At 52.7% G+C, this 25,433-nt stretch overlaps 1 protein-coding gene across 19 annotated transcripts; it reads right to left on the bottom strand.

The window, feature by feature from the left end:
- Positions 1-36: 36 nt before the first annotated feature.
- Positions 37-21,791, bottom strand: LOC114020692 (periphilin-1). Of its 19 annotated transcripts, XM_037885039.2 has the most exons (15): positions 21,447-21,791; positions 14,617-14,757; positions 13,926-14,001; positions 12,914-13,069; positions 9,921-10,070; positions 8,979-9,046; positions 8,258-8,385; positions 7,670-7,725; positions 6,634-6,753; positions 5,780-5,911; positions 4,891-5,091; positions 3,875-4,006; positions 3,387-3,518; positions 1,737-1,907; positions 37-872 (listed from the first exon to the last, which is right to left on the bottom strand). In XM_037885039.2, the coding sequence occupies exons 3-15, from the start codon at positions 13,962-13,964 to the stop codon at positions 690-692; spliced, it is 1,668 nt and encodes a 555-aa protein (XP_037740967.1). In that variant the 5' UTR covers positions 13,965-14,001; positions 14,617-14,757; positions 21,447-21,791; the 3' UTR covers positions 37-689. The 19 variants fall into 19 exon arrangements, with proteins under 19 accessions (XP_037740967.1, XP_043389237.1, XP_037740966.1 ...); XM_043533302.1 differs by lacking the exon at positions 8,979-9,046; XM_037885038.2 differs by lacking the exon at positions 14,617-14,757.
- Positions 21,792-25,433: the final 3,642 nt, after the last annotated feature.

The following is a 25,433-nucleotide window of genomic DNA, read 5'->3' as shown; positions in this document are numbered from 1 at the left end:
CTGTATTCACACTCGAGCAGACTGACACAGGAACGCTGATGGCGCAGGGGCAGCTGCAGGGGGCGCTCTGCCCTTCACCTGCCATTTTATTTTTCAGAGATAAAACAATTTTCTCCAGAAACAAACAAACAAAGAAACATTTCAAAGTTCAGGGAAGCCAAGCGGGGACTCCTCTCCTTCAAGGAGACCATGAGGCTCAGGGGCCCCGATCCTGGCCGGGTGAAACCGCTGCAAGTGTTATCCCGAGGAGGCTGTCGCTCATCACTCACAGCCTCGGCTTCTGTCAGCCCCGCCCGAGAACCCTCCACCCATCCCCAGCCCCTCTGGCACCACTTATCCATCCCCACGGCTACTGACCCCTTCGGCCCTACCCCCCAGGCAGTCCCCCTCCCCTCCTAAATTACGAACCCTCCCTGCTACTTCAAGCCAATGGCCCCTTTCCCATTCCGTGCCGTTGTCCCGCATCAGCACCGTGATTGCAGCCCTCCACGCTGGGGGCTCTGCTCCACCCCGTCATCTCCAGCTGCAGCCGCACAAGTCCGCAGCTGCTGGTTTCTCATCCCAGCCAGGCCCGCTGCTGGGGCTCCAGCCCCAGTCCTTAGTAGCGCTCCCCCCCCTCCCCGCCATCGCTCTCACCCACCACCCATCGGGCTCAGAGCCGGAGCAGACGTTGGCCGCTGTGCTGCCTCTCACAAGCGGGCGGAGCCCGAGTCGTAGCTGCTAATGAAGCGCTCCAGCTCCCGCAGGCAGTGGCCCCCGACCTGGCGCAGGTTGGCCCGCAGCGCAGAGCCCATCGCCGCCTCCATGGAGGGCTCCTTCTGCAGCAGCATGGCGGCCACCACAGCGAAGGCCAGGCTGGACTGCTGGTAGGACTGCAGGGAGGGGAGAAGGGGAGCTTGTCAGACGAGGCGGTGGGCAGGCAAGTCCCTAAACTCAACCTGGGTGCCTGAGATTCCCCCCTGAGGCCCGACGGGCAGCCCCGTGAAAATGATCAGAGCTACCCTACGACTCAGGCCAGTGGCACCCCCTAGGGCTGGGGCAATAATTAGTGCTTTCGTTGATCCCTGCCACTGTCATGACACACCTCTGCTGGGCGGCCCGAGGACCTCTCCCCGCTTCTGTTTGGACGGTCCCTCCCTCCGCCCAGAACATTTGCTACCACCAGAGCCTTGCAAGGGATCAGGCTCTGAAGCCTCAGCCTCAGGGGCGGACAGATGGGCCAGCCAGGCAATCACCAGGGAGTGTTAAGACAACAGGGCCAGCCCTCAGACTGCCCCCAGCCCCTGGCAGTTTAATCCACTCCCCAGCGGAGTGTGAATCCAGGAGGAAGAATATTTTTCGCATGCCGTGACGGCCACAGGCACAAGAAAAAGCAAGGAGGAGGACGAGGGTAGGAGTGAGGTTGCTTTGACTTCCTGGCACCAAACTCACTCGTCCTGAACTGCTCCGGGCTGGCAGTGGGGTTTTGCCTCCAACCTCATTCTTCCCAACCCAGGATCACGCTGGTCATTCATGGATAGCAGACACATGAAGGTCTGAGAGGCCCCCCCGAACCTATTGCACCTGCTTTGAAGCCCTCACTGCAGCTGTTGCAAGGGATTTGGGGCAAGCCATGCAGATGGCGGAGGTGGTTCGAGAGGGGAAGGGAAACCTAGATTCTGCACACATCAAGAGCCTCAATGCATCTAGGTCCTACCCTGCTCCTGGGTGAGCAAGAGGGGACAGTTAGAACTTACCAGCTCAATTTCATGCTTTCTGGCCAGTATGGCAGCAGAACGAAGGTACTCCATGGTCTCCAACGGGGCAGCCAGAGCAGAGCAGGCCTGGTAAGGATAGCCTGCGTCCTCCTGATGAGCGGCCAGCTGCTCCTGCGTTGATTTCAGACAGGGTGAGGGAAGGAGGTTAATCTGCTCGGGGGGAAGACAGGGTTGGGCGTTTGCAGGTACCTGAGTGAAGAGGGCTACTGACAAATTAAATCGTCCCAAAGTCAAATCCAATAGTCATGAGTGGAGAAGCCAGGGATAAACTCTTCCCCCTTATCGCTTGCTGAAAGTGGGAGCATTAGAGGGATGGCTGCAGACTATTTTAAAGCATTTTTCTGAGCTTTACGCCACTTGCCCCAGCTTCCTGTCTGGGTAGCAAGGGGCAGTTTCCCTTTAAAAAAAGAACAGGGGATGCCAGAGACGGGCACCAGTCCAGGTCAGCTGCGATGCAAAATCGCTACAGTCGGATCGCTGGTCTTGTCCCTTGCGTGAAGGGAGGTTGTGATAAATGAAGCGGGAGGCAGCTCCCTTTTATGGACACCCAGCTAGCCAGTTAGCTATAAAATCCCTCTTAGTAGCTGTTCTCTACTTGCTTTACCTGTAAAGGGTTAAAAAGTCCACAGGTAAAAGGAAGGGAGTGGGCACCTAACCAATTCCCTTTGTCTGGTCTGTTGTTCTCTGGAGAGAGGGGACAGAGCAGAGACAGGGCTGTAAAAAGCTTTTTGTCAGGTATGGAAATCATAGGATCATACCTAAAACCTACTCATGAATCAGAAAATGTCTAGAAAGACACAATTAGGTTTATTTCTGTTTATTTCTTATTGGCTTGTGGACTGCTCCGTGGTAACCCCAAATGCTTTTGTTTGGCTTGTAACCCTGAAGCTGGACCTCAAGAAGGTTATTCTTGATGTTTAATTTTTATAAGTGGGTTTTTTAAATCTAGCAAAAGCCTAAGTTCCAGATGTATTTTCATTCTTTTTGTTTTTAATAAAATTTACCTTTTTTAAGAACAGGATTGGATTTTTGGTGTCCTAAGAGGTTTGTGCACATGTTGTTTAACTAACTGGGGGAAACAGCTAATTTCCTTTGTTTTCTTTCTCAGCTCTTCCCCGGAGGCGGGGGGTGAAAGGGCTTGAGGGTACCCCACAGGAAGGAATTCCCAAGTGCGCCTTCCTGGGCTCCAAGGGGTTTTGCATTTGGGTGGTGGCAGCATCTACCCATCCAAGGTCAGAGAGAAGCTGTAACCTTGGGAGTTTAATACAAGCCTGGAGTGGCCAGTATTAATTTTTAAAATCCTGGCAAGCCCCCACCTTCTGCACTTGAAGTGCCAGAGTGGGGAATCAGCCTTGACAGAGGTCGACGGCTCTCAGCCCAGTTCACAGTGGGCAGGCACCCCTGGCAAAAAAGCCAACACCACTGGCAGCCCTAGCAGAGCTGCCGAGAAATTAATGGCTCACGGGGGATGCTTCCCAGAATCTACTGCCTTGGCACCTGCTTTGAAGCACCCATGCAAAGGATTCTGGGGGTGTTTTAGGAAACAAAAGTGGGCTGGACAAGGACTTAATCCCTCCCAGGCCTAAGGTGCCAACCTGGGAGAATGGGGGCAAACAGGTCAGTTCATACCAGCTCAGTTTCTTCCTTTCCCACTGGAGGCAGCTCCTCTGTGATCTCAGACCAGACTGGAGGTAAAGTAGCTAGAGCAGAGACAGCCTGGCTGAGAAGATCCGGGGCCTTCAGGTTGTCTTCCAGCTGGAGCTGTGGAGATTACAGAGGGGGCGAGGGAGGTTATGCCATTCCAGAGCATGGGGGCTGTGGGTTTGCCAATGCACAGAGTGAAACGGCGGCAGCAAAGACACTGACAAATCAAAGCCAAAAGACTGGATGGGCCATGGGAACGTTCCCCAGAACCCTTCAGGCGGGTTAGTCTTCTTGCCTCCACTGATGCACAGTTGGGATAGTGCAGAGGATTCTGGGAACTACAAGCGTCAGTTCCACAGGATGGGGCAGGCAAATGGAAGCAGATAATGTGTGGGAAGAGGGCATCAAACCCCACCTTATCCTAAGGCCCCAGAGCATCTGATCCAAGGTGAAGGAGAAGGGTCAGTTCATACCAGCTCAGTATCTTCTGTTCGGATTGGATAAAGCTCCGCTGTAGTTTCAGGTGGGGCTGGTGGCTCAGCAGCTAGATCAGAGCCGGCCTGGCTGGGACGGTCTGTGGCTTCGTGGCTGGCTTCCAGCTGGACCTGTGGAGTTTTCAGATGGAGGGAGGAACAGTTAGATTGTCCCAAGGGAGGGCGGGGCTGTGCATGCATGAACGAAACAGGAGCACCAGAAGCTTCAACAGTGCAATCAAATTTTGCAGCTTCAGGGGCGTTTCTGCAGGAATAAAATCCCTTTGTTGTCTCACAGCAACTGGGAGACTACTGTAATAACAATCCCTAGCGCTTAGCTAGTGCTTTTCATCCCTAGAGCTCATAGTGCTTGACAAAGGAGGTCAGTGTCATGAGTCCCATTTTACAGACGGGGAAACTGAGGCACGGGGAGGGGAAGTGACTCGCCCAAGGTCACCCCGCAGGCCAGTGGCAGAGCTGGGAACAGATTCCAGATCTCCTGAGTCCCAGTCCAGTGTTCTAACCGTTAGACAACACTGCCTCCTGTTCCACACCATGGAACACATGAAACACACTTGTGACCCATGCGCCCTTTTATCCATTCGCTACGTTAGCAGAGGGGGCAGACTCCTATCTCAGCAGCCTTGCACCTCGACATCACCAGGGATGGAACGGTGCGACTGCTGCTGCTGGACAAACGCCCACATCGCATTCCCCATCATCCCTCTTGGCTGCACTTAGCTGTCTCCTGGACTGCCTTAGCGGAGTCCAAAGGACTGAATGGACCATGCAGATGCTACCCACAAACTTTTGCGCCAGTCGTCTTGGAAACTCCTTTGACGTGCTACTGCAGCTGGTGCTAAGGATTATGGGGGGCGTTTGGGAATTAACGGCAATCCATTGTCAGTCAATGCCAGGTGGGCACGAGGAAGGGACTTCAATCGCATCTCTCGCTAGAGCACCAACACGTCTAGCCTCGGGGAAGAGCTGAAAGTGGGGGACGGATTAGCTCATACCGTCTCTATTTCTTCCTCCGGGAGACAAAGATCCCCCGGGGTGTCAGCCAGGACTGAGTCAGTCGCCAGAGTGCAGCCAGCCTGGCTGTGATTGTCTGCAGCCTCCAGACTGGCCCCCAGCTGGACCTGGAGAGATTTCAGATGGATGAGGACTGTCCCAGGGCAGGATGGGACCTGTGGATGCAGGACTGAACAGTGGCCCTGGAAATGGTGACAGTCAATCAGACCAGGGAGCTCTGGGGTTCTAGAGGAGATTCAGCAACCAGAGAAGCCCGGAATAAAATCCGCCCCCATCCCATTACTCTCTGCAATGGGGAGTGTTGCAGAGACGCACGCAGAACATTCTCTGTGTACGATTTCCAGCTTGCTGCTGCACTGGGAATTCAGGCTCCCCCTGAAAACCAGCCTATTGAATCAGAGCCATCTGGTGGTCTGCGTGAAGCGAGTTCGGTGGGTCTCAGCCCGAACTGCCCCCGGACAGCTGCCCACGCCACAAAAAGCTGCCATCATAATTAGCCTCCTTTACAGTCAGTCTTGGCAAAGTGTCCAAAGATTAAAGGGGAAGACGCTCCCCAGAATCCTTCACACTGGCTACTTTGACACCCTCCTTGCTGCACTGCCATAGACATCACTAAGGATGCTGGGGTGCTTATGAGATCGAAAGGGGAGCCCTGCACAAGTCAAGGTGAGAGAGTGAAAGGAAGCGGCGCGTAGGGACAAGGAGAACCAAATTCCATCCTGTCCTCCTTAGACTGCAAACGCCTTTGGGCGGCAAGTGTCCCTTTGTTACAGGTACATACAGCACCTAGTGCGAGGGGGCTATTGCAATGCTCTAGGGCACCAACACATCTGCTCCAAGCAGAGTGAGAAGAGCTGGGTTAGTTCCTACCAGCTCAGTTCCTTCCGTTCTCATGGGATGAAGATCCTCTGTGGTTTCAGGTGAAGCTGGGGGTTCAGTATCCAGCGCAGAGCCGGCCTGGCTGGAAGGGTCTGTGGCTGTCTGGCTAGCTTCCGGCTGGACCTACAGAGGTTTCAGATGGGATGAGGGAAGGAGGTTAGACAACCAGAGGAGGACAGCAAGCAGGTGAGCTTGCCTTCCCTCTGCCCAGGCTACAGCTTCACGCCATGATGTTGGCCATGAGGCTGCCAGTCCAGCACCTTTCACCAGCACTTAATTCACACCCTCGCTACGGCAGAACAATCACCAGCCTGTACCTGGGCCTAAGAAAGGGGAAACGAATCTCCCCCTAGCAGGCTTCTGTACCTGAGGTTCACGCAGCATCTCCAAGAACTCGACTGAGCCCTCAGCAAGGAGATGAAAGGGGAAACCGCACCAGGGACTTCTCAGCTGGAACAGAGGGAGGTGCAGCCAGCAGCTGCCTGCTGCAAAATGGCCCTGGTAAGGTTGCTGCTGCTTGCCTTTGCCAAATATAGAGGGCCCATCCCAGCAAGGCATGCTGGGAAAAAGAAGTTCCAATAAGACGGTGACCTTGCTCTAAGAGAGTGAGTAGGCACCAAAAAGTCGCTAGGGGAAGGGGCTGTGCCGGTTATCTTCTCCTATGGCCCCACCTTAGATTGGATGCTCTTTGGGCAGGGACGATACCTGCCTCTCTCCCCATACCCTGTAGCACCTGAGTGTCACACAAATCCCCCTACACCCAAGGGACTTAAGACACAACCTCGTCCTTGGGACCCATCCATTGACCAGGAAACCCAGCCCGTTCCTGCCCCGCCGCCCTTGACCTGGGGCGGTTTGGGTTCTTCCACTGGAGCTGCGGAGTCTTTCTTGGATTTTCCAGGCTTCTTGGGCGCTGCTGTTTTCGCTTTCTCTGTCTTAGATGAAACACTTTTCTTTCTACTCGACTGGAGGAAGGAAAAAGAGCAGAGGCTGGAATCTCTCTCTCTCTTATGTCTTCCTATGGCCCTCTATTACTGCTCTATCTTAGCCCCTCAAATTCTTTACTGTGTTTATCCTTGCCACACCTCTGTGAGGCCGGGCTAAACACAGAGAGACTATGTGACTCGCCTAAGGTCACACAGCGACACTGTGGCAGAGCAGGAATTGAACCCACGTCTCTGAAATCCAAGGCTCAGGCCCTAACCACTGGGCCAGCCTTCCCCTCCTTGGCTAGCAGCCTGCAGGCTTTTCTAGCTGTGGTTGGGGATTCCAGTGAGACTGTGGGCATCTCCCTTCCCCTCCCTGGCCCACGGACTGTCCTCGGCTGAAAGACAGCGGGTGAGACTTCCCAAAGCCGCCTCCAGGGGTTGGCTACCCAGTCCATATTCGATTGCCGCAGGAACCAGACATCCCAATCCCTCAGTCAGCTTTGGAAACGCCAGCCCGTCTTTCCAGGCTGCAGTTCACCGGGGGCAGCCAGGCTCTAGCTTTGTGGGGCTTACTGCTCTGGGGAATGCCCACCACGACCAACTCCACAGCAGCTAAGGGCCAAGTTCTCCTCTTGGTTACGTTGAGGCAGCCCCATTGACTGTGACATGCTCGTGTAAGGGGGGGGAGGATTTGGTCATGCATGGGGGGTGCCCACCCTGCGTCTGCTCGGTGGGTCCCCACGGGCAGTCACCCTTCAGGGCTGGCCAGGCAGCGCAAGCAGGAACCCCAGCCACAAGCGGGTTGGGTATAAGACCAATTCCTCCTCACCGGCCCCTCTGCCCCCTGCCCGGCTGGGGCGCAGAGAAGCATGAGGGGCTGGACTCCAGAACCTGGCTCATCCCCTCCGCCGCCCTCCTGGCGGGAAGCAGAGAGACGCCGCTCTCCTCTTACCGCCGAGCGTCTCTCTGGGGAGCGGGAGGCTGACGACCTGGACGACTTGAACTCTTCTGCAAAGAGACCAACAGGGACAGAATGAGGCAGACAGAACCAGGGGGCAGCAGGGATGCTGGGCCTATGGGGGCCGGGCCACGTTCCTCCTCCTGAGTGAGGGGCAGGAGCTCTGGTTTTAACACTGCCCTCCAGTCCCAGCCCCATGCTGGGTGGAGAAAAATCAGATGGGTCCTCCTGGGCCACTCCTCAGCCCAGGCAGATTCTGCCACCCAGCCTCTCCTATGGGCTTCAGTCTTCCTCCTTCCACCCCTGAATCTTTCTCCTAACAGAGCCACGTGCTGACAGTCAGCTGTGCTCCATACCGCCCTGCTTGCCGCTCTTCCTGGGACCCCTGCGATCGATCCCCGGGGATCCAGACCCTGCTCTCCAGGCCAGAGAGACCTCCATGGCAGGCAGAACTGGCAGGACTTTCTCACTCAGTGCTGAGACCCTGGAATGCAGCTCAGGATGGGGCATTGCCACCCAGGGGCTGTTTCCGGGGCTAAGGAGCCCATATGGTGTATGGCCTAGGCCCCCCAAGGGACTGACCTCTGGAGGAGCAAGACTGAAAGCGCTGGTAGTGAGGGTCGAATTTCCCCCGGTAGCCGCCTCGGAAAGGGCCGCGATGATGCTTCCAGGCGCGGCCACGATACTTCCTGGGGAAGAAGCCTTGCTCCCTGCGGAAGGAACAGGTGGCCCTGTGAGTAGCTTCTCTCGTTCTGGTCAAAAGCAAGTGTTAGCCCTGGAGGCTCCATCCGGGGTCCAGACAAAGGGCAGAGCCAGGTCCCCACTGGTATTCAGATCCCACCCTGGCGCTCCAACCTCCAGGGCTGGCCGGCTGCTTTTACCTTTCCCCAGGCCGGCACGCCCATTTCCTCCTTCCCCTGGTATTTACCCCCCTGGCAACCCCACCCGTGTCCTTCCCCTTCTCCCTCCAGATGAAATTATCCCCCTTAGAGTGGTGCTGCCCGGACAGTCACAGCTGAAAAGTGGCAGCGGTGGGAACAGCCCAGCCAGAGATGGGCCTGGGAGGAGTGGGCTATCCTGGGATCACTTGACTTGAGTGCAGATTGTGGGTCACGCCAGCACTGCAGGGTGATTGGATGTGCTCTTTGGGCAACCCTCGCCTGGGATCCGGCCCACTCAGCGAACCTCTCTGTAGGCCAGCCTTGGAATTTCAGAGCCTCGGCCCCAGGCAATAGGCCCATCCCCGCCAGCCAAAGCACCCTGCTCCCGCCGACACCCACGTGCGTCCCCTGCCGACACCTGCCTGTCCCAGGAGTTGCCATGTTCCTCCCTTGATATTGACTTCGGGCAGTGCTGGTTAGGTGGCGTGGCCTGAGAAAAGGGACACGTGTTACACAGGTTGTGGAGATGGCGGGGTAACTCCGGGTGCTTTGCACAGGGTGCTTTGCAGAAGCTCAACAAGGCAGAGCAAGGGGAGACCTGCTCGCTCACTCCGCCTCCCTGAGCAAGGAACAGAGCCCAGGCGTCCTGGTTCCCAGTCACCTGATCTAAACACCAGGCAATGCTCCCCTCCCAAGGTCTGGGGATAGAACCCAGGTGTCCTGGTTCCCAGTCCCCTGCTTTATATAGAGTTGACCATGCTACTTCTCTGGAAGGGACTCTTCTGAAATTTGACGACGCAGAACAACAGCAGTGGGAGACAACGCGCCAGCTACAGTGCAGTGGAAGAGGGGCGAGGGGGGGTGCGCGCACACTGGGGACACGTTTGCTCAGCTCCAGTCCCTCAGCAAAGAGCCCTCAGGACATGGATGTACATGGGTCGTGCTCCAGGGGTCAGTGCAGGGAGCTAGGAGCCGGGGGCAAGGCAGATCCAAGTGGCAGACGGACAGATCTGCAGGCTCGGACTTGCCACATTCACCAATGTACAGTGTGCCCCATGAGAGACTGTATACAGTGATAAAGAAATCAGCTCCAATAGGTCTCCTGCAGAACATGACAGAGGACAGACTACATGGCGTTTCTCCCCGAGTTTGCAGGGTGGGAGCAGAACATCCCTCTGGTTTGTCCAGCACAGGAAGGCTCCGTTCACTTGGGATCCCCAGCACTGTCACCAGCCCTGCAGAGATTATACTAGTGTTATCCTTTTCCCGCCCCCCAACACCAGTCTGACCGCTGCCCACCTCTCGCTGTCTGCATGGGCACAACGGTGCCCTGCGCACCAAAGCTCAACCCCAACCCCACTTACCAAGTACCACCCATCCCTGAAGCCTTCCTCGTGCCTCCCGGGTTGGTTCTCCCACCTAGCTGGCTGCGGATGGTCCTGGGGTGCCCAGCACCCACTGTTGTCACCCCCGTAAAAGTCAGCAGGATAGGGTTCAATGTCTCGGGAAAAGGGCTGCAAAGACAACACGTGGGGTGAGGGCAGTCCTGAGTGAGATACGCGGGGATGCATGACCTGCCCTTGTGTCACAGGGACAGAGATCTCATTCGCAAAGATTGCCAGACTGGATCAGACCTGGGAGGGGGGCCATCTACTCCAGCATCCCGTCTCCATCAATGACCAGCACCAGCTGCTTCAGAGGAAGGTGCAAGAACCCCTGCAGTGAACACTATGGAATAGCTGGCCCAAAGGGGAATTTTCTGCCTGACCCCATCAGTTAGTGGCTGTCTCCTGTCCTGAAGCCTGAGGATTTGTAGCGTTTACATGATATTTTTATCCTATGGACTACAACTGTGGAAGCTCTCACTGCCCCTATAAAGGTCTCATCCTATTGGAAATCCTACAGAGCTTTTGCCCTCAGTATGATACCTTGTGGCAATGAGTTGCACAGGTTAATTTATACACCCGGACTAAACAGTGTTTCCTTTTAGGAGCTTTCAGTTTCCTTCCAAGGTCATTGGCTGTCTTCTTGTTCTTGGACCGGGTGGGAAGGTCAGCAGGCACCCCCCCCCAAATCTACCATCTCCCCCATTCATTATTTTACAACCCTCTCTCAGGGGTTCCCTCCTTGTTAAATCACAGAGGGAAGGTGTGCGGGGGTGGTTTCCCAAGGAGCTCCCAGGGCTGTCAGCTGGAGGAGTGCTATTTCACAGACGGGGACACCTAAGCACAAAGGTGCAGAGAGTTGCCAAAGGTCCCACAGCGAGTCAGTGGTAGAATCAGGAACAGGACCCAGGTGTCCTGATGCCCAGGCCCCTGCTCTAAACTCCAGACCAGAATGTGGAGTGAACTGTACAAAACCGGATGGCTTGGGACGGCAGTACTAAGAGGAACACCGTCAATGGGGGCAGGGGTCTCGGGTCCAGATATAAGCCTCCGGCCCTTTCCCTCCCAGGCAGGTGGTAATCATCTTCCTCTGCCCACCCCCCTTCAACTAGGGGGCATTAGCACTTCAGGCCCTATCATCCCCTCCTGCCCCCTTGATTTTGCTGGGAGAGAGTCAAGCCCGCACCGGTGTAACACCTTGGCCTGCTCCCAGACTTCATAGCCCTTGGGAGGCAGAGGCTGGTCAGGACTCCAACAAGAGGTAGTGCTGACCCTCAGACCCTGCCGGTGCTCCCCATTCTCTGCCCTTTGCTCCTGACCTGCCCCCCTTCCTCCGACGGTTAGTTCCTGACCCCCTTAATACTGTGGTCTCTGAATTCCTCGTTCCCTACCTCTCAGGGAGGCTCTGTTCATGGGCATCCCTCCCCCGGAGCCGTGACCAGCTCAATCAGCCAAGCAGAGCTTGCGTTGGTCACTTACAGACAAGCCAGGAATTCTCTCTGCTACCCACAGCCCTCGCACTGTCTGCATGCACACAACAGTGCAGCAAGGCTCAGCCTGGACCCCACTTACCGAGTGCCAACCACCCCTGAAGCCTTCCTCATGCCTCCCGGGTTGGTTCTCCCACCTGGCTGGCTGCAGATGGTCCTGGGGTGCCCAGCACCCGCCCGTGTCACCCCCGTAAAAGTCAGCGGGGCAGGGTTCGATGTCTTGGGAAAAGGGTTGCCAAGACCCAACACGTGGGGGGAGGGCAGTCCTGAGTGAGGCACGTGGGGATGCACGACCTGCCCTTGTGTCACAGGGACTGAGGTCTCATTCATAAGGATTGCCAGACTGGATCAGATCTGGGACGGGGCGGGAGGGGGCATCTACTCCAGTATCCCATCTCCGTCAGTGAGCAGCACCAGCTGCTTCAGAGGACGGTGCAAGAACCCCTGCAACGAACACTATGGAATAAGTGGCCCAAAGGGGAATTTTCTGCCTGACCCCATCAGTTAGCGGCTGTCTCCTACCCTGAAGCATGAAGGTTTGTAGCCTTTACGTGGTCTTTTTAGCCTGTGAGTGTAACTGCAAATAGTCACATTATCCACATCAGTAAATGTCTATTCCCCTTTGAACCTGACTGAACTCTAGGCCCCAGGTTAATTACGGGTAGTGTAAATAAAAGGACCTGCTCCAATCAGTTTAATCAATGTCCCCTTTTTCCTGGGCGATGAAGGAAGGTGAATAGGAGCGACCCATTTACCTTCTCTCAGCCAGGCACTGTTTTGTGCCTCTCCATTGCTGCTTTAGGGCACTCAACTGCGAGGTAGGTGGGCAAACCCTGTTTGCTTGTGGTTAACTGCTGGGGAAACCGAGGCAAGAAAAGGTCGAGTGACTTGCCAAGGGTCACACAGAAAGTCAGTGGCATGGCCAGGATTAGAGCCTAGGTGTCCAGCCACCCAGGCCCCTGCTAGGGCACTTGGGCTCTCTGGGAGTGAGCAGCAGGAATGGCCTGGGTGGCCTGGAACAGCAGCAGTCAGAGGCAGGTGACGCAGCTAAGATGTTCTCCTGGGAAGCATTAGCCGGAAGGATACTGGCTGGTCCTCAGGGGGTGAATCAAGCCCCGGGCATGGAACAGCTTGGCCTGTTCCCATGGCTTGGTGGGTTTGTGACCCCTGGGAAGCAGGGCCAGATCAGGACACCTGACAGAGCCAGTCTGGACCCCCTAGCCTTCACAGGGCTCCCTGCCCGTCTTCCTGACCAGCCTAACATCCTCCCCGCCACTCAGAAAGGCTCCACTCATTTGCATGCGGGTCACAGAGCTGTGCCCAAGCAGCGATTGCTTATGCCTGCCCCAAGAATTCTCCGCGGGACATCGTCCTAACTACCCACGTCCCCTGCTCGTGCCCTAGCCCCAGCTCACCTGAGGACCACCTCCCACGCTCTGCCTGGGCACAACGCCCCTCCAGGCTCAGCCCAGACCCACTTACCGAGTGCCGCCTGTCCCTGAAGCCTTCCTCGCATCTCCTGTGTCGGTAATCCCAGTTGGCTGCCTGCTGATGGTCCTGGGGCGCCCACCCCATGTCCTCGTCACCCCTGCGAAAGTCGGCAGGGTAGGCGGAGGGGTTGATGTCCTGAGGGCAGGGCTGCAAAGAGGATACATGTGGCACAGGGGTGAGGGCAGCGATGAGCATGACACATGGTGAGGCAGGATCTTCTCCTTTACCTCAGTGACAGCGCTCTCCTTGCTGCCTCTCAGCAGGTGGATCGCGGGGGGCACAGTTACATGGGTGGGAACTGGCACATTTTTAACCTACCCCGGGAAATGATTCTTGAAGCAAAGGGGAGACTGAAACTCCTCTTATTCCACATGTTCTTCCCATTCCCAAAGCATCACAGCAAACACGAGACACAAGTCAGCAACGAGCCCCCTGAATCAGCTGCAGCTTCTGATGGAGGCAGGCCAAAGCTGTTCCCAGTGCCATGACACAAGGCCTGGCTGAGACTCGGAGACAATGGATTTACACCAGAGATGGAGCTTGCTGTGTAGCTCCATGGTCAGGAAAGAGGTGTGAGTGGCCCCCCAAGTTCATCTCAACTGACCATTAACTCTGGAGCCTAATGACGGGGATGTACAATATTTGACACCATCAGCCATTTCGCTGCTGGATGTATTGGTGGAAACAAGCCAGCTATTCAGGGAGCCTGGCCAGGGACTGGGTGGAACACCACCATTTCCCTCCCCCATACACACTCTGACTCCCGCTTGGAAAGCGAGGAAAGTAGACTGAGAAGGGAGAAAACCAGGCGCCTCCCGTCACTGGTGACCTTATCGTTCTGTCCATGCTTACAACTCCCTCCTCTCCCCAGCCATGTCCAGAGCACGCTCAACCATTTGGAAGTTAACTCTTTGTCCCCCGGGGAACGAGCAGACTCTGCAACGGTCCCATCTCTTTCCGCAGCACCAGGTTACACCATCTCCTCCCCTCCGAAGCCACTTACGTGGAAGAAACCATTTGGGTGCCCTCTTCCGGGGAACATCCTGTTGCTCAAGGCGAAACCCCTCCTCGTTCAAGCCCTGGGAGAAAAGGGGCGGGGAGGGAAATGTTGTTGTGAGTTCAATTGATTAACAACTGAAACCCCACATAACTCAATCAATCAGTCAGCACAGACAGACCTCAGCCCTTCATAGCCCACTTGTTTATCACCGCTGAAGCGTGGCGGTTAGCTACACTGACTTCCTTTTCCATTTCGGTAACACCCCTCGCTTCCCTGCCCTTAGGGCACGTTTTATACAAGTCAGTAGGATCGCAGACCTGTCTGCCACACCAAAGTCAGCTGCTACCAATTTTCCACGATTTCTCTTACCCCAGTTTGTTGGTAAACCGTACAGTCAATTGCTTGACCGCACTTTGGCTTGTTACGAAATATACTCAAGAGAGTACATAACCAAAGTCAGTCAGATTTACGGCTCAAAGTCAGTAATAATGGAGTAGAGGTAAAAAGTTTCAATACAATACCCGTTTCCAGGAAGCAGTGTGGTTACAAAGAAGGCAGGGGTCCAAAGTTACACCCCTCAAGCTATCCTTTTTCTGTCCAACCCCTCCACAAGTAACGAGATACTGTATGCATCATCTGAGGCTAGATTTAACCAATCATCTTTCTACTTTGTTTTTCTGGTACCATGCTGTACCTGTTAGCATTCTGTTCTGAACTCAGCCATTCCAGATACCAAGGGCGTGAAGGCATCCCCTGGGCTTGTGTCAGAGTAGAACACTCATATATCTTGTCCTTATCTTTGAGACATTCTGTTAGACTTGCAACAGAGGTCTCCCTACGGGATGGGGAATAGGCAGATATCGGACACAGTGTTGGTATATAATACTCTAAAATGCTCTTTTTTGATTACAAAACAAACCTTACTCACTCCACATTCACTCCCCAAACATACTATACCAGAGTCCAAAGGTTAGAATGATCCTGATGGCGAGATTCCTTCTGATCATAAGATTGTAAGATGATGGGAGCCAGTGAAAACCACATCTATATCCACATGGGACTCTAGATCAATAAACGACTCCGATTTGTAGAAATCATAGGCAACCATTTATAGTCCATTCCATCGCGTCATCGGTTCTTTGCCTTTGTTTACTAGGCCTTCTACCCACACAATTCCAAAGACACTATCCAGGGCGGGCCGCCATGATCCAAGACGGGCCGCCATGATCCAAGACGGGCCATTTCCTCCAATTCTTATACCATTTTATATCAGCCCAGCTGGTATTGTTTCCATATCTGCTGATTTTCCGTATTTTTCTCGGAACATAACAAGATTGTTTTTGCACAAATAGTTCTAATAGTCCTTGACCTTAAGTTCTTGCTTCGGTTGTCAACTTACAATGCATGTATTCATGTCAAGCATGCGTCATTCATACCAGGCCTCAATAACCTATAACATATTTCTACATAAAGATATAAATCACAATGTATATTGATATATATATGTATATCCCAACACTTCCAGGATTGGTCAGAGAGAGTAACTCCCTACCCGTTACTATGGTAAAGCATCCACATGTTCTGTTCCTGACAGTTTTACTATCTTCTTAAGCCGAAGTTTACTTCAGCTAATGCAAGGTGCTGCAGGATACTTAGCACAAGTGTACAGGATTATAGAAAGACAGAGGCCAATTCAGGCCGTGTAACTGCTTGAAATATACATATAATCTAATGGCACAGAAGAACCTCAGAGTTATGAACACCAGAGTTACGAACTGGCCAGTCAACCGCACACCTCATCTGGAACCGGAAGTACACAATCAGGCAGCAGCAGAGACAACCCCCACCCCCACACAAAAAACACCCCCCACCAATACAGTACGGTACTGTGTTAAAGGTAAACTACTAAACAAAATAAAGGGAAAGTTTTAAAAAAGATTTGACACGGTAAGGAAACTGTTTCTGTGCTTGCTTCATTTAAATTAAGATGGTTAAAAGCAGCATTTTTCTTCTGCATAGTAAAGTTTCAAAGCTGTATTAAGTCAATGTTCAGCTGTAAACTTTTCAAAGAACAACCATAATGTTTTGTTCAGAGTTACGAACAATCCCCATTCCCAAGGTGTTCATAACTCTGAGGTTCTACTGTATGTTGATATTGTTACTCCTGGGGGAATTCCGCGCCACTGCGCAATGCAGAATTTAAGGTTGTGCGTTCAGAATTTCCTTTCCCCCCCAGAAATGGGCTGCAGTACTGCTAGCTGCCACTAGCACATAGGTGACACTGCTGTGGGGAGGGAGCTAGAGGAATCCTGGCAGCTGCAGTTCCCAGCATGCCTTGAGGGAAGGAGAGGGTGGCACACAGGAAACTCAGCCTGGGACCGAGCATCACTCTGTTTCTCCTTCTGGATCCCTGGGCTCTAGGGGAAAGGGAGGGAGTGGGTGTCTGGGCAAGGGGGGGCCCTGCAGCTGGGCTCTGGAGGGAAGGGCTCAGGGGGCGAGAAACTGGCTTGTCATAGGGGTTTCTTTAACTCTCTACTCCTCGGGGAATTTTTGCGTGTGAGTCTGTATTGTTACAGACATACTTCCTGACAGGTATTTTGAAATAAATTACCAAAATAACTGAAACTGGCGTGATTATGTAGTGTTATTTTGACAAATAAAATTTGCAGAATTTTAAAATATTGTGAGCAGAATTTTTATTTTTTTGGTGCAGAATTCCCCCAGGAGTAAATTATTGTGTGTTTAATGCATATTGATATCCGTAGCCCAGACAGTACATATTGATCATGTGATATGTATTTATTAGACCAGCATATATTGGTCAACAGGGGAGTCATCCGTTAGTAGGTAGGCCAGAGTCACCAGATGACAGGGAGAGAGAGCACTACAGGGGGGTAGAGCGCGTTGGGGAGGTTGAGGTTGTATATTAGGAAACACTTTTTCACTAGGAGGGTGGTGAAGCACTGGAATGTGTTACCTAGGGAGGTGGTGGAATCTCCTTCCTTTGAAGTTTTTAAGATCAGGCTTGACAAAGCCCTGGCTGGGATGATTTAGTTGGGGATTGGTCCTGCTTTGAGCAGAGGGTTGGACTAGATGACCTCCTGAGGTCCCTTCCAACCCTGATAGTCTATGATTCTATGTCCCCTTCCAGGCCCTGTCTCCACAGGTTCATAGGGGGTGGCTTTCAGCCCAGCTGGCTCAATGGAGTTGGAGGAACATGACTGAGAAGCCCCCTTACTGCTCATTGTGAGTTCACACCGGCTCAGCTCTCAGATGGTGGATGTGTGGAGCCTACATGACACTTGCCCTTAATGGAAATCCACTGCACGTGGTCAGGAACAGCTCCGGAGCACGTGCCCTAACTACCATCCCACTACGGATGAAAAGCACTGGTGACAGGCGAACACACACCTGATACAAAGCCTACCGACACCAACTGTCCATTGACGGGGCTTTAGGGGCTTGATCCTACCACCTTCATTCACGTGAGCAGCCTTGCGAACTGGCCTGGGCAACTCCGGCAGTACAATCTATCATGCCGAGCGTCTGCAGTGAGAAATATGAAAAACCCTCCCTTGCCCCCCAGCACTGGCCTTAAGAGGTCGCATGTGCTGAACACTCCAAAAAACCGCCATGGGCCCAGTCCTGGACCTGCGGCACACTGCAGATTGTTCTCACCCCCTACTGAAGGTGATAAGCGCTGAGCGTACTTAGCCCCAGGAGGGGCCTGGGGCCTGTTCTATTTAGCAGCTCTCATTCACTACACTGCCCAGGACTATCCCCTGCAATTTTAAATGGATGCCTCAGATTTAAATTTGGCCTCAGCTAGACACACTGTAAATAGAAGCTTTTATAAAAGCTATGACCAGTAGGAAGGATATTGCACGCACAAAAATCCAGTGAAAGCTGTTTGAAATAGATAAACACTGTCCTGCCCTCTGCAGTCCAAACACTGGCCCATTAAGAGCCTGAAAGCGAAACTGACCATAAACAAAAATGAAACTGACGTCATCTATTTGCATTGTGGGAAATGGGACAGGAAAGAAAACAAACTGGATGCAACAACAAACAGCAGGGGTTGGGAGTGGGGGGTTATGGTTCTATTCCAGCTCTGGCACTGGCTCACTCTGTGACCTCACATCCCCTCTCCAGGCCTCAGTTTCCCACCTGTAGAGTGGGCATGATGAAACTTCTGTGCCTTCACAAAGCGCTTTGAGAGCAGGGGTGGGGGGACTGGCCATTCATTTTCCCAAGACACATTCAGTACTGCTAACCCCAAATGTTCCAAAATCATGGAGTCAGGCCACCCAAAATCATGAAATTTTTTAAAAAATAATATTTTGGGGGGTTCTTTCTATTTTCCTTCTGTTTTCTGGGCCTTCAGGATGCATTCGGGTCACAATTTCACTTATTTTGACTTTTAATGAAAACTAAGATTCCCAACTAACCATGCATCTCTGAGTGCTGGAGCTTTAACGCAAACAGGAAATATTGCAATAAAATCACCAGAGCAGGCAACACTGCCTTGCCTCTCAAAATAGACCACTTGATTCCGGGACCAATTAACTTCAGTTTTTGAATAAGGAACTTGAAACAAGTAAAATGCCCAGGCAGGTTGAGCACAGGGACAAGGTCAGTTTTTATAAATGCCATTTTTATTTAAGATTGGTGGGGGAAGCCTTTTGTTTGAAACTTTCCCAATAAAAAGTTGTGGACTTCCAAATTGTACATTTAGGGCTTGTCCACACTGGATAGTTAGTTCAGATTAAGGTAAGGTTTGGAATGAGAGCATCCACACATGGATTTTATCAGGAATAGTTTCTCGCTTTAAATTCACACGTTACCTTATACTGGATTAACTTCCATGTGTAGACAAGCCCGAGCGCCCAGGAATAACACTAGAATAGCAATTCCTCAATAACTGGCTCTCTCTTGTTTCCACACAGCACCCAGCATAATCAGGGTCTCTGGGCATTACTACAAGCCAAACCCTCAGTGCTAGTCCTATCGATCTCGTCTGGCCTGCCTTTCCACAATGGTGTAATTAACAACAAGAACACCTGGCCCATATTCCAGCCCAGGAGCAAAATGTGCTCTATAAACCGCGAAGCAGGGCTTCCCAAACTGTGGGCACAGTCCTGGGTCCTCTGCCATGATGGGCAGAGTTTTTTTGTGGGGGGGCCCAGCAGTGACGCCAACCACGCTGTGCGTCCAGGGCAGTTTCCCCATACGGGCTGGGTAATGGCCACCACGCCCTCCAGGCTCAGACAGATGTAGACCTTGGTGCCCACGAACCGCTGGGTGCCGGTGGCCACAGTAACAGCGTAGGACCGGCACGGCCCGGCCGAGCACACACAGAGCCACAAGGAGTGGAGATTCCCACACTGTGCCAACCAGGGACTGAGTGCACAGCTGGGCCCCGCAGCAGCACCCCCTCGGACACAATCCCTCCCTACATCCCCAGCTACACCCCTCTCCGCACACAGCCCCTGGCTATCCCATCCCTGCCCCCTGAGCTACACCCCCCTCCGCACACAGCCCCTGGCTATCCCATCCCTGCCCCCTGAGCTACACCCCTCTCCGCACACAGCCCCTGGATACCCCTATAAGCACACAGCCCCTGGCTATCCCATCCCTGCCCCCTGAGCTACACCCCCCTCCGCACACAGCCCCTGGCTATCCCATCCCTGCCCCCTGAGCTACACCCCTCTCCGCACACAGCCCCTGGCTATCCCATCCCTGCCCCCTGAGCTACACCCCTCTCCGCACACAGCCCCTGGCTACCCCTATCCGCACACAGCCCCTGGCTATCCCATCCCTGCCCCCTGAGCTACACCCCTCTCCGCACACAGCCCCTGGCTATCCCATCCCTGCCCCCTGAGCTACACCCCTCTCCGCACACAGCCCCTGGATACCCCTATCCGCACACAGCCCCTGGCTACCCCATCCCTGTCCCCTGAGCTACACCCCTCTCCGCACACAGCCCCTGGCTATCCCATCCCTGCCCCCTGAGCTACACCCCTCTCCGCACACAGCCCCTGGATACCCCTATCCGCACACAGCCCCTGGCTATCCCATCCCTGCCCCCTGAGCTACACCCCCCTCCGCACACAGCCCCTGGCTATCCCATCCCTGCCCCCTGAGCTACACCCCTCTCCGCACACAGCCCCTGGCTACCCCTCTCTGCACACAACCCCTGGCTACCCCCTTTCTGCACCGTGAGCTATCCCCACAGCCCCCATACAACCCCTAGCTACCCCCTGCCTGCACCCTGAGCTACACCCCTCTCTGCACACAACCCCTAGCTACCCCCTGCCTGCACCCTGAGCTACACCCCTCTCTGCACACAACCCCTAGTTACCCCCTGCCTGCACCCTGAGCTATCCCCCGACCTGCACGCAGGCCCTAGCAACTCCCTGCCTGCATCTTGAGCTGGCTGAAAGGCTGAAAATGGAAGGGGAGATCAGCTTGAGTCTCACGAACATATGTCCCCAGCTGGAACACCTGTGCAAGGAGAAGCGGGCACGGCCATCCCATTAAGAGGACTCCTGGTCTGCAAATTATTTTACATCTGGATTTACCCTATTTTTTTCTTCTCTAATTAGTAGAGAACAGGGTTGGGTCTTTACTCACACCGCACAGAAATGTAGCTATTCCGCTTAAAAAAAAAAAAAAAAAAAAAAAAAAATCAAAGGGCACCGTGCGGTTTTCAACAATGCTGGGCACACGGGTGCGTGACCGAGCGTTCAGGTTTTATGCGGAAGGGTGCGCTGACCACCTCATTTGGCTCTCAGCACTTGTTCCCCGTGGGGGTTTTACAAAACCCGGGCGGCTTCCGAGGTCTGGCAGCATTTCTCTGCGGGCAGCGTGCCGGGGAGGTCAGGCAGGGCAGCGCACAGGTAACGGGCTCGGCGTTTATGTGCAGGGGGATGGCGTGTATGGATGGCACACCGACCATTCACCGTTTCCCTCAAGAAGCGGCAAGGGCGGGCCACAGGCTGCAGAGGTAGGCCGCGGGCGGCGGGGGAAGCTTGGGAACCCCTGCCAGAGAGACACGAAGGGACCCATCACCCTGCAGGAAGGGCGGCAAGGGGGCATTTTGCTAACAACAGCCAGGGCAGGTGAAACACTTTGCTAACCAACATTCTCGCTACCCTTTGCAAGCAGGACAGCAGTTGCTATAGGGCAAGGGGGATGGGGGTGGGGGAGTGGAGCAGCCCCTTCCCGGATTTTTTTCATAGGTCTATAGGCTCCAGTTCGACACAGGCGCGCACACCCTTTGCAGGATGCAACACAACCAGGACGCTGACACAACTTTGCAAACCTCCCCCCCCCCCCCACACACAATTTTTTTCTGCAACGATCCCCAAGGCTTTGCAATGCACTGAACAGGTCCAAAATACACTCAGGCCACTCTCTGAATCTTGCATCCCGGCTTTATTCCCCCGCCCCCCCAAACCTCCAATTCACCCGAATTTTGGATCTGTCCAGTAATGCGGGATGGGGCCCACGCAGGTCACTCACCCCAACTCCAATGCCCGTGGCTGGGCACCCGGGTACAAATCAGCTGAGCGAGAGTAGGCAGGGAGGGGCCGGGGCGGGGGGGCTACTCCAGGCCCCACAGCAAAGCAGGCGTGGGTCTAAGGCTCGACGGGAGAGACCTGACTCCCCACTGCAAGGCTAGCCTAGGGATAAAGAGCACATCACAGGCCCTTGCTCCTGGGCAGCTGGGGGGCAGCAGCCCCCTTAGCAGCCGTGTGCCTGCGGGCCCTGGCTGCAGACGGCACAGAGCAGAGGGGAAGCGAGAAACGCGAGTTTCCTTCCAGCGCAGGCTGCAGGAGACTTGGAGTATTTCTGACTCCCCTGCACTGAGCCTGCGGGCGGGGCTGGGGGGGACAAGCAGGCCGGCGGCGGCTGCTGCTGATTGCCCTTGACGGGTGGATGTTGTGGTCCCACCCAGGCGCTGGCTGGTATATTAACGTCTGCGGGAAGGGAAGTGGTGCTGAGGTGTTCGGGGTTGCACCTTTGCACTTGCTGGTGTGTGACACTGGAAACAACTTCCCCTGAGGCCCAAGGACCAGGGCAGCAGGCAGCTAAACTGAACTAAACCCTGAACTAAACCCTTTGAAACTTTCCTCCGGGCGTGTGGCCCTTCCAGGGTTTTAAATTCTGCAGAAAACAACATACATTTTGAGCAGGGGGTGGGACTAGATGACCTCCTGAGGTCCCTTCCAACCCTGATCTTCTATGAGTCTATGACATCTCTCTCTACAGATCTGTATCTATGGCACCCTGGGTGTCTGCACGGCCCTGGTTGAGAGCCTTTCACTGGGGCAGAAGACCTCAAAAAGCTGTGTCTTGATGCAAATATGCCAGCAATCGATGTAATGAGGAACTAATGAGGAGACCTGCTGCCCCCCTCTTCTGGTTCCTGAGTGCCTACAGGGAGTATTGCCTCGTGTTGGAATGCTGGCTTGTGAGGCTGAAGTTGTCGGTTCTGTTTTTGGCTATGACCCAAGGAGATGGGAACAGACAAGCACTTTCTATTCCAGTGTCCCAAATACAAGGGAGGGTGAGAAAGATACTTGCTTAGATGATCAGGACCTGTAAAAGACGTCTCACTGAAAAGCAATGAGGACAAACTGTACCCAACTCTGGGCAATGGAGAGAGATGGCACAGATGGCATTGCCCTAAAAAGCCACCTGCCACCAGCTCAGGAATAGACATTGCTGACAGAGGGACACACGGGATGGAACCCTGACCACAGCGCGTGACTCTATCCCGGGTGAACCAAACCGGCCTCTGACAGATACCTGAGGGGGGCTGTCCTATCCTTACACGCTGGCAACCCTTGTCTAGCTTGCCATTGAATAGAATTCACAACGCTGTGGGACCTTGGGCAAATCGTTTGGGTTCTCTGTACCTCAGTTCTCCAGCTGTAAAAGAGGGATGAAAACTGATCTGGCCTCCTGGTTCTTTTCTGCTTTACAAATAATTAAGATTGATGCGGAGGCCTGTTGGGTGAAAAGCCCAGTCCCCATCAATTACTAACCTTCACTAGTTTAAAGCTTTAATAAGAAAACATCCGGCGTGTATATCACTGCCTGAATCATGCAGAAGAGAGAAGTAAAACAAACAGAGCAAGATAGGGTAATGATCAGCTACCCAGTCCTGGGCACAGGGAGGCTGTTTCTGTCATCATCAGGTCGGTGTTGGTCCAGTTGAGTGGGTGCCCTGTGTTGCTCCACACCCCTTTGTTACACACACATCCTTTATGCCGGTGCAGATTATTAAAACGAGTTTAACTATAAACATTCTATTCTAAATATTGCTGGATGAGGCATGCCACACATCCCTTGGGTTTCTTAATTCAAACCTTTATTTGAACCAAAAGCATGGCCTTGTGTTTACAATTAGAAAGCAACGAATGACAGAGATACAGAAAAAGATATTGTCCAATTACCTCCTTCTGGGGCATAGGCGGGTCATGATGGATTTCTCCCACTGGTCTCCAACCATGTCCTTCCTCTCTAGCAGGTTTATGCCTTTTCCACAGCGTGACAATCCAATAAACCTTACAATACGCATCTGCATGCTATAGTTTACTTAATGTTTGCTGACCTTACTATTTTCATGTCAGCACATCACCTTCCTCCAGACAGGCACTTTCCTGTTTTTCCCAGTACAGTGACTTTTTGGCCAGTATATCTGGTGTATGAAGAGGGTACTGATTAACTTCATTTTATCTCGGCCTTTCAGCACCTTACCAAACATCACCTTTGTCCTAGCAGCGACATTTAAGCAAGCGCACACGAGGCGACACTCATGTCAAGCAAAGACCAGGCAGAGTTATTGAAGCCGTGTTGGTCCCAGGATATTAGAGAGCCAAGGTGGGTTAGGTAATATCTTTTATTGGACGAACTTCTGTTGGCGAGAGAGACGAGTTTTCCTTTCCAAGACCTGAAGCAGGGCTCTGTGGAAGCTCGAAAGCTTGTCTCTTTCACCAACAAAGTTGGTGCAATAAAAACAAAGACTAGGCCAAAGTCAGTTAGCTGAGCAAGCGTATTACCCTGGCCTGTATACATGACCCAGGCTTATGATCTTTCCAACAATATATTTTCATGCACACAACATAATAACTAATCCCAAATCCTTCTAATACATTTTTATTTATCCTGGTTGTGGTAAAATTTTAACTGGTACTTGCTTGTCTTTTTTAAACCATTACCACCCTCCTCGTGACTCAATCCCACTGTCTTTTCATTGCTTTTCTGTGTTCCATTATTTCTTACCACGGTCTTATTCTTACTTATCTGCTTCTTGTGGCCTGGGAGTTTCTGGATGGCTAGTTTTGATCAGTCACTGTCGGTCTATGACCTAGCTTGTCTTACTAGGGAGATCTGCACCTGGCTAGTAAATCATCCATTTGTCTGGGTTGCTTTGCCCTATTATCTACACAGACCAAGAACCCACTGTAGATAAGACCAGACAAACCAGCTTTCTGTTTTTTACAACCTCTGAAGTTGTCTTAGCAGAGTTTTGAGAGCTGTGTCAAAAAGTCACACAAAGAAAACAGAAAATTCCCTTTCACATTTTCTGATAACACTGTTAAATAGATACTAGCTACTTTGCTAACATTATTTAATCTGCATTTATCTAACACAGTTAATTATACATTTTTTTTACAGATGAAAGGCACTGAGGCAAAACACAGCTCTGGTTGCCTCAGTGTTCAAGCTGTTAGTACACTGCCATCTGCTGGCTTTGGAGAGATTAACATCCCCACGTCACTGAGGCTGTGCTTAAACTGGCCAAACTTCCATTCATTTAAATATTATTATTATTAATTATTATTATTATTCATGTTTATTATGGAAGTGCCTGGGGATCAAACAAAGCCAGGAGCCCATTTTGCTAGGTAATGCACAAACACTGCTCACAAATGCAAGTCCCTTATGCTTTTAATGGGACCTTGCCACTTTTACCAGTTCAGTGCAGGTTTATGAATCACCAAGGGAAAAACTACTTAAGTTTTCAGTAGAGTAAAATGTTGTTGCTTTTTAAAGCCTCCTCTCCACCTTTCAGAGACTTTTAAAGGAATCCATCTGTGGCTATAATGATAAGCAATATATGCTCTGTATCCCATAAAGCCTCGATCCTACAAATCTTTATGCAGGTGCTTAACTTTACTCCTGTGAGCGGTCTCCTGCCATGACTTTAATGGAAGTAAAGTTAAGCACCTGCATAAGTGTTTGCAGGATCAGGAGTTAAACCAGAAATGCCTGAGCTCTCCAACTATAGGTACGACTATTATTGACAGGTTTCAGAGTAGCAGCCGTGTTAGTCTGTATCTGCAAAAAGAACAGGAGGACTTGTGGCACCTTAGAGACTAACAAATTGATTAGAGCAAAAGCTTTTGTGGGCTATAGGCCACTTCATTGGATGCATAGAATGGAACATATAATAAAAGAAGATAGATATATATATATATATATATATATATATATATA

The sequence above is a fragment of the Chelonia mydas genome, chromosome 21 (assembly GCF_015237465.2).
Source record: "Chelonia mydas isolate rCheMyd1 chromosome 21, rCheMyd1.pri.v2, whole genome shotgun sequence".
Lineage (NCBI taxonomy): Eukaryota > Metazoa > Chordata > Testudines > Cheloniidae > Chelonia > Chelonia mydas.
This window is presented reverse-complemented; position numbering and strand designations above follow the sequence as displayed.

What these genes read in the sequence shown, in the direction of transcription:
- LOC114020692 (XM_037885036.2), bottom strand. Translation starts at nt 13,306, where the DNA reads ATGGGAAGAACATGTGGAATAAGAGGAGTTTCAGTCTCCCCTTTGCTT. An exon ending in AAGAACCCAAACCGCCCCAG is followed by an intron (nt 5,912 to 6,633) that starts GTCAAGGGCGGC and finishes AAACCTCTGTAG; the next exon opens with GTCCAGCCGGAAGCTAGCCA. An exon ending in GAAAGCATGAAATTGAGCTG is followed by an intron (nt 873 to 1,736) that starts GTAAGTTCTAAC and finishes CCCTCCCTGCAG; the next exon opens with TCCTACCAGCAGTCCAGCCT.